The 12,916-nt window shown below is 43.5% G+C and overlaps 1 protein-coding gene across 1 annotated transcript in view; it reads left to right on the top strand.

The window, feature by feature from the left end:
* The window catches only part of nup58 (nucleoporin 58), a 58,803-nt gene extending 52,825 nt beyond the window's left edge, over nt 1–5,978 (top strand). The window contains exon 16 of the mRNA XM_055636940.1: nt 5,938–5,978. Within this exon, the coding sequence (XP_055492915.1) occupies nt 5,938–5,963 (26 nt within the window). The 3' untranslated portion in view covers nt 5,964–5,978. The remainder of the gene's footprint in view (nt 1–5,937) is intronic.
* Nucleotides 5,979–12,916: the final 6,938 nt, after the last annotated feature.

The raw sequence follows: 12,916 nt of genomic DNA, 5'->3' as shown, positions 1-12,916 counted from the left end.
TCTCCTGCCTTCTCATAACGTTTGACACCCTTACTAATCAAAAATGTATCAATCTCCACTTTAAAAATAGCCAATAACTTGGCCTCCATAACCGTCCGTGGCAATCAATTCCGCAGATTTATCACCCTCTGGCTGAAGAAATTCCTCCTTATCTCCATTCTAAAGGTACGTCCTTTAATTCTGAGGCTGTGCCCTCAGATCCTAGACTCTCCCATTACTAGAAATGTCCTCTCCGCATCCACTCTATGTAGGCCTTTCATTATTTGGTAAGTTTCAACATGATCCCTGGCTTATGTCAGCAAACAAACTAAATCTGGCAATTAGATGTATGTTTATTTTTTATAGGTGATCAAGACTGAGGGAGGAATGTTATCCAAATAAAAGGGAGAGTGCAGAGAAGATTTATGAGGATGTTGCCAAGACTTGACAGCCTGCGCTATTGAGAGATGCTGGGCAGGCTGCGACTGTATTCCTTGGAGCCCAATAAGCTGTGGGTGATCTTTTTGAGGTGTACAAGATCATGAGAGGAATAGAAAGGGTGAAATAACAGAGTTCTTTACACAGAGTAGGGGAATTGAATGATAGGACATACGTTTAAGGTGAGAGAAATGTATTTAATAGAAAACAGAAGTACAACTTTTACAAAGGTGCAGATAAGCCTGCACAGATAATAGGTGGCACATTTGCTCAGCAGTAGAGTTGCAGCCTCACAGCGGTAGAGTTGCAGCCTCACAGCGGTATAGTTGCAGCCTCACAGTATAGTTGCAGCCTCACAGCGCTAGAGTTGCAGCCTCACAGCGGTAGAGTTGCAGCCTCACAGCGGTAGAGTTGCAGCCTCACAGCGGTAGAGTTGCAGCCTCACAGCGGTAGAGTTGCAGCCTCACAGCGGTAGAGTTGCAGCCTCACAGCGGTAGAGTTGCAGCCTCACAGCGCTAGAGTTGCAGCCTCACAGCGCTAGAGACCTGGGTTCTATCTGGACCTCGGGTGCTATCTGTATGCAGTTTGTACCTTTTCCCTGTGTTTAGAGTTTTAGTTTAGAGATACAGTGCGGAAACAAGCCCTTCGGCCCACCGTGTCCGCACTAACCAGCGATCCCCATCCAACACACTAGGGACAATTTTACACATACACCAAGCCAATTACCCCACATACCTGTACGTCTTTGGAGTGTGGGAAGAAACTGAAGATCTCGGCGAAAACCCACGCAGTTACGAAGAGAACGTACAAACTCCGTACACACAGCAACCATAGTCAGGATCGAACCCAGGTCTCTGGCGCTGTAAGGCAGCAACTCCACCTCTGCGCCACCATGCTGCCCAATGACTGTGGGTTTTCTCCGGGTGCTCCGGTTTCCTCCCACGTCCCAAAGATGTGCAGGTTTATAGGTTAATTGCGTACTGTAAATTGCCCCCAGTATGTAGGACATAGAACTGGAGTACAGGTGATTGATGGTTGTCGTGGACTCAGTGGGCTGAAGTGCCCATGGTGGTGGGTATATGGAATAAGCTGCCAGAGGAAGTAGTTAAGGCAGGTACTATAACAAAATTGAAAAGACATTTGGGCAGGTACATGGATAGGAAAGATTTAGAGGGATATGGGTAAACACAAGCATGTGGGAATAGATCAGACTTGTTGAGCAAGTTGGGCCGAAGGGCCTGTTTCCGTGCTATATGACTCTATGCGAGCTCTCTTCAATACATTCAATCAGATTGTTTTTTAAAGATTCACTTTAATCACAGACTCTGGAAGATGGCCCTCTAGTTTATTACATTATCCACAGGATAGATTTACCAACAATCCAGTCAACCCGTGGGACTGTAGTCAGCTAAGCCGGCAAAATGTGCCGGCATCTTGGCACATCGCTCAGAACAGCAATCTGAGGAAGGGTCCCAACGCAAAACCTCACCCATCCTTTTTCTCCACAGATGCTGCCTGACCTGCTGAGTCACTCCGGTACTCTGTGTCTATTTTCGCTCAGATCAGCAATTTATAAACTCAGAATGAATGAATGATACTTTCTTTTCACATGTGACATGTCACAATGAAATTCTTTATTTTACAAACCATACACAAAGTATGCAATGAGTTGCCACGTATAGGGCACCAACAAAGTTACAAGTGTTCAATGTAGTCCCCCATGGTGCATCTTTGTTCTCTTGGCGCCCCCCACAGGCTGGGTCCCTCATTCAATCAAAACAACCAATTGAATAAAACCCTGAAAAATGGCCACATATATATATATATATATATATAAAAGATTTTCAAACTTTCGTGGAGAATTCTCTTTAAAAATTGACATTATTTGGCTAATCAATTATTAAGTAATTCCCTGAATTTCTTGTTCTGAACTTCCTGTCATTTCTAATCCAAAGACGTACTGGTTTGTTGGTTAATTGGTTAAGTGTAAATTGTCTCTAGTGTGTATAGTGTTGCATTAGTGTGCGGGAGGCGCTAGTCAGCGCGGACTCTGTGGGCCTAGGGGCCTGTTTCCGTGCTGTATCTCTAAACTAAACTAATGTTTAAGAAAGAAGTGCAGATGCTGGAAAAATCGACGGTAGACAAAAATATGAAGAAACTCGGTGGGTGTGAGGCAGCACATATGGAGCGATGGAATAGGTGTCATTTCGGGTCGTGACACTTCTTCAGATTTATGTGGGGGAGGGGGCGCGGGAAGAAGACAGGAAAAGCGGAGAGTGGGCTGTGAGAGAGCTGGGAAGGGGAAGGGAAGGAGGGAGAAAGCAAGGACTACCTGAAATTTGAAAAGTCAATGTTCATACAGCTGGGATGTAAACTACCCAAGCAAAATATGAGGTGCTACTCCTCCAATTTGCGGTGGGACTCACTCTGACCATGGAGCAGCCCCAGGACAGAAAGGTCGGATTCGGAATGGGATGGAGAGTTGAAGTGCTGAGCCACCGGGAGATCAGGTTGGTTAATGCGAAATGAGCGGAGGTGTTGGGCGAAGTGATCGCCAAGCCTGCGCTTGGTCTCACCGATGTAGAGCAGCTGACACCTAGAGCAGGGGATGCAATAGATGAGGTTGGAGGAGGTGCAGGTGAACCTCTGCCTCACCTGGAATGACTCTTTGGGTCCTTGGATGGAGTCAAGGGGGGAGGTAAAACGACAAGTGTAGCATTTCCTGCGGTTGCAAGGGAAATTACCAGGGGAGGGTTTGGGTGGGAAGGGACAAATTGGCCAGGGAATTACGGAGGGAGCGGTCTTTGCGGAAAGCTGAAAGGGGAGGAGATGGGAAGATGTGGCCAGTGGTGGGATCCCGTTGGAGGTGGTGAAAATGTCAGAGGATTATCTGTTGTATGTGACGGCTGGTAGGGTGGAAGGTGAGGACTAGGGGGACTCTGCCCTTGTTACGAGTGGGGGGATGGGGAGTGAGAGCAGAGTTACGGGATATAGAAGAGACCCTGGTGAGAGCCTCATCTATAGTTGAAGAGGGGAACCCCCGTTCCCTAATGAATAAGGACATCTCCGATGCCCTGGTTTGGAATACCTCATCCTGGGTGCAGATGCGGCGTAGACGGAGGAATTAGGAGTAGGGGATAGAGTCCTTACAGGAAGCAGGGTGGGAAGAAGAGTAGTCCAGATAGCCATGGGAGTCATCCATTATTTTAAACTGCCGGCGGGACATCAACTACCTCAACTTCTTCACTCCCCTTACTCATTCTAACCCCCCCGAACGTACAGCCCTCCACTCACTCTGCAACAACCCAGACTGGGTGATCAAACCTGCCGTGGTAGTCTGGCGCGCTGATCTCTATCGCTCTGAGGTCAGACACCTCCTCCTACTTATCCTTGGACCATGATCCTTGGACCATGACGAGCACCAGGCCATTATCTCAAGCACCATCACTGACTTCACTTCCGGCTCCCTGCCCTCCCAAGCCTCCAACCTCATCGTTTCCCAGCCCCGCATGGCCCGATTTTACCTTCTCTCCAAAATCCACAAACCTGACTGTCCTGGCAGACCCATTGTTTCTGTTTGTTCTTGTCTCACCGAACTTATTTCCACATACCTCGACTCCATCCTATCACCCCTACCTATGTCGAAGATACCTCACACGCTCTTAGTCTCCTCCATGACTTCCGTTTTCCAAGCCCCCACTCTCTCACCTTCACTATGGGTGTCCAGTCACTCAACACCTCCATCCCCCACCAGGAGGGTCTTCAAGCCCTCCGTTTCTTCCTTGACCGCAGAACCAACCAATCCCCGTCTACTGATAATCTCCTCCACCTAGCAGAGCTGGTCCTTACCCTCAACAACTTTTCCTTTGACTCCTCCCATTTCCTTCAAATCCAAGGAGTAGCTATGGGCACGCGCATAGGCCCCAGCTATGCCTGCCTCTTTGTAAGGTACGTCGAATAGTCCTTCTTCGTGGCATACCGTGGCCCTAGCCCCGAACTTTACCTCCGCTACAATGATGACTGCATTGGTGCTACTTCCTGCGCCCATGCAGAACTCACTGACATCATCCATTTCATCCCTAACTTCCATCCGGCACTCAAATTAGCTGGACCATTTCCAACATCTCCCTACCGTTTCTAGACCTCACTATCTCCATCGCAGGTAACTGACTACTGACCGACATCTACTACAAACCCACTGACTCCCAATTCCTCCATCTACGCCGCATCTGCACTCAGGATGAAGTGTTCCAAACCAGGGCATCGGAGATGTCCTCATTCTTTAGGGGGTTCCCCTCTTCGACTATAGATGAGGCTCTCACGAGGGTCTCCACTATACCCCGCAACTCTGCTCTCACTTCCCATCTCCCCACTTGTAACAAGGACAGAGTCCCCCTTGCCCTCACCTTCCACCCTAGCAGCCGTCACATACAACAGATAATCCTCCGACATTTTTGCCACCTCCAACGGGATCCCAACACTGGCCACTTCTTACCATCGCCTTCCCTTTCGGCTTTCCGCAGAGACCGCTCCCTCCGTAACTACCTGGTCAATTCGTCCCTTCCCACCCAAACCAACCCCTCCCCTGGTACTTTCCCTTGCAACCGCAGGAAATGCTACACTTGTGGCTTTACCTTCCCCCTTGACTACATTCAAGGACCCAAGCAGTCTTTCCAGGTGAGGCAGAGGTTCACCTGCACCTCCTCCAACCTTATCTATTGCATCTGCTGCTCTAGGTGTCAACTGCACTACATCGGTGAGTCCAAGCGTAGGCTTGGCCATCGCTTCGCCCAATACTTCCGCACGGTTCGCATTAACCAACCTGATCTCCCTGTGGCTCAGCACTTCAACTCCCCCTCCCATTCCGAATCCGACCTTTCTGTCCTGGGGCTGCTCCATCGCCAGAGTGAGTCCCACCGCAAATTGGAGGAGCAGCACCTCATATTTCGCTTGGGTAGTTTACATCCCAGCGGTATAAACATTGACCTCTAATTTCAGGCAGTCCTTGCTTCTCCCTCCCTTCCCCTCCCCTTCCCAGCTCTCCCACAGCCCACTGTCTCCGCCTCTTCCTTTCTTCTTCCCCCCCCCCCCCCCCCCCCCCCCCCCCCACATCAGTCTGAAGAAGGGTGTCAATCCGAAACGTCACCCATTCCTTCGCTCCATAAATGCTGCCTCACCCACTGAGTTTCTCCAGCATTTTTGTCTACCTTAAACTAAACTAATGTTGAGAACTGGTACTCAATATATATATATATATATATATATATATATACGTTCAGGAGCTAAATAATGGGTTAATAATGTCAAATAGTTATGCAGATTCAATTCACGACTAAAACAATCAGGTCACTGATGAAACTGGTACTCAATTACGGAATGATGAGAAGAGGCCCAAAAGAATATGTGTTCAGAAACCAAAATAATTTATCAATAGTGTCAAATAGTTATGCTGGTTCAATTAATGATTAAAACAATCAGCTCACTAGTGAAATTAATTTATCCAAATTATTACTCTTTCAGATAAGGTCGTGTGCTTTCAACTGTAGAAATTTGCCACGAGAAACAATGGCTTTTGAGCTCCAGTTTAAAAAAAAAAAAATTGTTAATCCCACCAGCAAATCAAAGTAAGCATATTTCCGTTATCTTTCTTTTCCTTGATGTTCCAGGTGGAGGAAAACCTGTTGGAGGGCTATTCAGCCAAATGCAGGCAAATGTGCCAATATGCCAACTTGGTTGCCATGGACAAGATGGGGCCCAAATGCCTGTTGCCATGTTGCATTGCTCTGTGACTCTCTGACTCTATCTGATTTTAGTATGTTTTAAATTAAGCACCATTTCCAAGACTAAGACATTTTCCAAGTTTACAGAATCGAGATAATGCCGAGATAATTTTCCAAGTTTTCAGAATGAAACAGATATTTGAGCTTTCTGTGTGCATGTATGTGATGCCCCTTTAGAATACCCGAGCAATCTACTCCTTAATCCTTCCCACCCATAACTCCTCAAAACAAGTTACCAGGTGCAGAACACTAAACATTTTGAAACATGCCACTGCTCTCTGTGCTTTATGCCTGTACTCACCTGGGCATCTGTACCAAAGGAATAGTAAATATTCTTGAACAATCATTTTAAGTTTAGTGTCAATCTCTTAATTGTTTACCTCATTGAAGTAGGTTAAGTTGAATTAGGATATACAGGAAAACACGTTGCAGGTACAGCATGGGTTTAGATTTCCTATCACACAGTGGAAAATTCACGTCTTTTCAGCACGATTTCTCAAAATCTACCACCATCCAAAATTGGTTTAGCTGAAGCAAAAACGTGTTAGTTTAGTTTATTATTGTCACGTTTACTGAAAGCGGCATGGTGCCGCAGCGGTAGAGTTGCTGCCTTACAGCGCCAGAGACCTGTGTTCGATCCTGACTACAGGTGCTGTCTGTACGGAGTTTGTATGTTCTCCCTGTGGCTATGTGTGTTTTGTCCAGATGGTCAGGTACCATCCCACACTCCAAAGACGTGCAGGTTTGTAGGCTAATTGACTTCTGTAAATTGTAAATTGTCCCTAGTGTGTAAGGCTAGTGCTAGTGTACGGGATGATTGACGGTTGGCACAGACTCGGTGGGCCGAAAGACCTGTTTCCACACTGTATCTCTGAAGTCTAAGGTACAGTGAAAAGTTTTTGTTTGTGTGCTATCGTCATTAAAAAGAGTATGTATGAATACAATCAAACTGTCTACAGGTTCAATGGTACTTTGTTGAATGTCACGTGTACTGAGATACAGTGAAATTCCTTTTTGCATACAGTTCAGTAAAAGTATTATTGTACATCAGCACAATCTTAGTTAAGTACAAGTGAATGGGAATAATACACAGAGACAGTATAGAAGAGTCGCCATGTTTAGGCACAATTTTTCATGATTCAAGTCCCAAATTGTTAAACAGCACACAGATAAAGGATAAAAATATAGCATTTAGTGCATGATATAGCATGGTCGTTGTAAAAAGTCTGATTAAGGGCCAATGAGGTGGATGGGAGGTCAGACACAAAGCTGATTGGAAGGGCATAAGTTGACTTTTATGATTATTTTACTTTGCATTCAATCATTACCACTATATTCCGCACTCCTGCCTCAGAATAGTTTTCCTGTTAGAGCACAATTAATTAAAGCAGCCACGTTGATGATGTTAATTTGCTGACACTGGAGAAAAGATCAAATGGCTGTGGGAATACAGGCTTCAGTTCATTGGCAATGAGACAGGGCGTCAGTAATTCATTCAGCAGGGATCAGTCCATGGCTGAACAGATCTTGCATGGTAGACAGTTTTGTGAGTTCTTCCAGATGAGATCTATGAGCCATTGATCTCTGACATGTTGGTCTGTCAAACGTCTGGTGTGAAGGAGATGATAAAGATGGAGGTGACGAGCAGGGAATTCAGATCTTTGAACTCTAACACCTTTTAGATTATTATTCAATGTGAATGAGCCATTAATACAACAACTGTCAATTAATTGAATTACTTACGAATAGCTCCAAAGAAGTAAAATTGTTCTTTTACGGGGAAAGAAACAGGGTGTGAAACATCAGCGAGCAAACCGTGATTGCAATACTGTAGGCATGATTGATCAAACACCTTCAAAATGAACGAATTTCAGGAAAAAACTAAACATACACTAAATAGACCAATTTAAAATATTAATATTACAGACTGGGCGGGGTTAGGTACCATTTAATGAATTGCTGAAACAAATTTTATCTGGAAAGTTAAACCAGTAGTGAGTTTAAATGATGGTGATCTTGAATATGAAAATGTTTATTATTAATATCTAAAATGTATATTATTTGGAAGTATTAATTAAGAAAATGAATGCAATTTAATAAGCAATGATTGAATGGCAGATTAGACGATGGGCTGATTAGCCTAATTCTGCTCTTATGTCGTGGTATTATGGTATTAATTTGAGGATATTGATGTCTATCTGGGAAGTAGAAATATAAAAGAATAATCATAACTATAAACACAGAGTAATAGCATTGATCAGACCACACTAAACTTTGTTGTGCATGATTCTGGTTACCAAGTGTTAAAACCATTGATAGGACATAGAGAAAAGTAACTAGACTAATCTAAACTAGATGGAGAATGAACTATAATACAATATTTGAGGATTTCATTGTGGAATTAGATGTTAAATAGTAGGGTTTAAGCTAAGAGGCAAATATTAAACTATCCTCACAGAGTTTAGCCAAGAAGTATAAACATAAAAAATGTATGTAATATATCGTCGATGATTTTTATGACTTGGAAAAATCAAGCTAACAGTGAATAATACTGAAAGTGAAAGCATATCAGTGCATACCAAATTAAAAAAAATAAAGCTATGAATTTGGTCAGATACAGAGTCGACATTGAAAGCTAAATGTTTGTGCAACATTTAGACATAAGAGTTTATTCATTTTATGTGCTATTGATTCCTACAATGTAGCACTAATATAAATGTTACCATAAGATGACATAAAATCTTCCAAAATGACAATAGATTTTACTGCATCAGTTAAAAAAAAAAACCTCACCATTTAGTGAATGTCATAAATCAGGATTAACCAATGTAGATTTTGATCTATGGCTTTTTTCATTTGAGAGTCAAACATTTTCTGATCATTTTTGAGATCTGCCACATTGTCTAATTTCCCTGGGAAATGTCATGAATTGGAGAAGGATAATTGACAAACGAGTAACATTTGTTAGAAGAATCCTTTTGACTTTCATTTTCCCCCCTTTTAGAAGTTCACATATTGTTAATATATTATAAAATAACTAGCAGTCACATAATTGGGTTATTGAAATGTCTGCTCTAAAAGGCAATATAGAATATCACTACAACAATAACCCAACTAATCTTTGTTTATATAATTAAATCATTTCTTTATTAAGGAACTTTTTTTTAATGCTTAGTGCACAAACTAATTATTCATTAGCAGCACTGATTACTCACTGATATCATTTACGGTCATTTAGTAGCCACCTCAAATAGGGTTTAGTGGTCATTAAGCCCTATCTACTAATTAAAGTTTAATTGCTACTAGAGATAGACACAAAGTGCTGGAGTAATTCAGTGGGTCAGGCAGCATCTCTGGAGAACATGAATCGCTGAAGAAGGGGCCTGACAAATAACATCACCTATCTATTTACTCCAGAGTTGCTGGCTGAGTTACTCCAACACTTTGCATCTAGCGTTGGTATAAACTAGCATATTTAGTTGCTTCTTATTATATTTAATTACGACTAATTCATTTCTTCATTTGTTGGATGGCCACAGCTTCACAATCATTAAAAGCTTTTTTCACAACGTGATCAGGGCAACACCGGATGGAAAACGTTGTGGCTGGTATCAAATGACTCAAGGTATGTGTTTTCTCAGCTTATGGGCTCTCATCTTTAAGGTATTGATGCAAGGCAAAAAAGCAACGAGGGTTGTGCCCCAGTAACTGTGGAGGTCAGACACTTTCCATAAGTAAGCAAGAAGTTAGTGTCCAGGGAGTGTGGAAGCCATAATCATTCAGGAAATCTTGTTGGTGAGGGGTAGTTGTTGAAATTTGTTCTTGCATTTTGTTGAAATTCAACAGTTATGATGTCAAGTTCTCTCTGTCTTTTCAGGAAAAACAAGCTGACATCAGGCCCCAGCTACAGATCACCGCTTTAACATGTCAATCTCAATCTCACTTAGGATTTTCCTTTTCCATGCTGGCAGAGCCTTCTCCAACAAACTGTGGGTTTTGTGCTCCATCATTTACTTCTATGAATTATCTATGTGGTCATTAAAGAATTGGTGTGCGTGCATAAGATCCAATGAACGATTAATTGCTGTTCATTTGTTAATGAACTAGTTACAACATCCAACAAAATAATCAAAACAAATAGGTTAGAAACGAGGAACTGCAGATGCTGGTTTACCAAGGCACAAAGACACAAAATGCTGGAGTAAATCAGTGGGTCAGTCAGCATCTGTGGAGGACATGGATAGGTGATGATTCTGGTCAGGACCCTTCTTCAGACTGATTGCAGGGGTGGGGGGAAAGAAAGCTAGAAGAAAGGAGTGCAAGAAAAAGTACGGCAAATCATAAGTTAATCAGTTTGAAGGCAAGAGTTGATTGAATTGAAATTAAGTACAGACCGAAACGTAGGAATTACTGGATTAAAAAGTATTATGTTTTACTTGCACAATTCACGTATGTTATTTGCTAATCTCACAACCTTTTGTCTCCTTTTCATCTCTGTCCTTTACCCACCCATCTGCCAGTCAAGCCTCTCTCACCTGTATTCCGAAATTCATAAGTTGTAGGAGCAGCATTGGGCCATTCGGCCCATCAAGTCTAATCCGCCATTCAATCATGGTTGATCTATCTCTCCCCCTCAACCCCATTCTCCTGCCTTCTCCCCTTCACACCTGACTTTGCTTAGACTTAGTTCCTCCCACTGTTACTCAACATTGGGCAGCAAGCTTTCGCCATTCTGTATGGTTATGTGCGCCGTCTTCCACCCTCGTTAGGCTTGTGTCCCGGGCTTCCAAATCCTTTTGGAATGTTTGCCTCCACGTGAGTTTTGGTCGGCCTCTTTTCCTTCTTCCGTCAGGTTGCCATGTCATTGCTATCTTAGGTGCACGTTCTGGTGACATTCTGAGTACATGCTGCAAATTTCATCCTACGTACCTCTATGTCGGGAGCTCGCAGGTCACAGGCTGGTGCCTGTTTTCCGGAGCTCCCGCGGCAACAGCTGCGTCCGCTGGACCACCCCGGGCCGCGAGCTTGAACCGGCCCGTTCGCGGAGCTCGGTGAGCCGCGGGACTTGACTTGCCATCGCCCAGTGGGGTATCGCCTCAGCGCAGAGGGAGAAGAGGAGGGAAGAGACAGTAACCCTAAGATTTTTGCCTCCATCACAGTGAGGAGGTGCCTGGTGAACTCACTGTGGTGGATGTTAATTTGTGTTTATTGTGTGTTTTGTTGTTTATTATTATATGTATGGCTGCAGGCAATGACATTTCGTTCAGGCCGAAAGGTCTGAATGACAAATAAATGATCTATCTATCTGTCCTTGCTGAGAGGCTTTGTGACAGTTTCACGGTAGATCTGATACCCGTGCTAATCAAGAATCCATCACTCTCTGCCTTAATCTCCATTGACGGCCTCCACGGCCTTCTGTGACAATGAATTCCACCTATCACTGAATCTGAAGTCTGAGGAAGGGTTCCTTTTTCTCCAAAGATGTTGCTTGACTTGCTGAGTTACTCTAGCACTTTGTGTCTATCTTCAGTATAAACCAGCATCTGGAGTTCCTTTCTATACCTCTACCTGTGGGATAGAATGGTCAGCAATGGGCAACAGTGACTGAGAACTCTCACTTGCTATTGATGTTAAAATTGGAAAGAATGTAGAGAAGATTTACGAGGATGTTACCAGGGCTTGAGAACCTGAGCACTAGGGAGAGGTTGGGCAGATCGGGACTGAATTATTTTGTGTTCAAGAGTGTTCAAAAATAAGGGTCAAAAGGTATGGGGGAAAAAGGCAGGAGAATGGGGTTGAATGGGTAAAATAGATCAACGATGATCAAACGGCAGAGCGGACTTGATTGGCCGAATAGTCTAATTCTGTTCCTGTGTCTTATGGTCTAGGAATAAAGTATATTTTCTTAACAAAAATGCATTTGTCTGTTCAGCGAGTATTATTATTTTAATAATCAATTTCTTTTTTTGTAGTTTGTCTGACCCACCTCAGCTCAGCTGGATTCGGTTCCCAGTAGGTTAGTTAGAATGACAGGCGCAGGAGTGAATGTGATGTCTTTTTTTCACTGCACCATCTCAGTGGAATAGGCGCGTATAATCTCCTCCATATGTTAATTCAAAATGCCGGCAGAATAGCAGAGGTGTAATCTTGCTTAAATTGCACAGGTCATCATGTCAGCTGCAACCACTTTAGTAGCGCCCTTATTTATAAATTAGAGGGTTCTAGGTTTAAATCCCATTCCCGCATCTTGTGCACTTGGTTCTGTACCTTCCCTTACCCCCAGTTTCCCCCTCCCCGACTCTGTCTGATGAAGAGTTTCGACCCGAAACATCACCTATTCCCTTTCTCCAGAGATGCTGTCTGAACCGCGCTGGGTCTGCAGTGAGGGAGTCGTGGACTGCACGAGGCTACTGCCTTTCACTGACTCGTTAAACTGAGACCCTGCCGCAAAATCTCTTGGGTGAATATAAAAGATGCCGTCAAAGAGGAGATGGGCACTTATCCCTTGTGTCCTGGGCAATGTATCCATCAATCAATATTTCTGCAAAAATTAAAAAATTAAATTTAGGGTTAGACCTCTTTAAAAACATATCTGCTGCAAACAGCGATGAAACTAGATGGTTTAAATGAAAGATTGGATGCTGTTGAATTGGCAATTTGTAATGTTAATTAGCTATGTTTGTTGTTATAATTATGTGGTCTTCTGCTGTGTTTATTAG

Source organism: Leucoraja erinacea, chromosome 6, assembly GCF_028641065.1.
Source record: "Leucoraja erinacea ecotype New England chromosome 6, Leri_hhj_1, whole genome shotgun sequence".
Lineage (NCBI taxonomy): Eukaryota > Metazoa > Chordata > Chondrichthyes > Rajiformes > Rajidae > Leucoraja > Leucoraja erinaceus.
The sequence above is the reverse complement of the archived record's forward strand: the minus strand, read 5'-3'. Positions and strand labels throughout refer to the sequence as shown.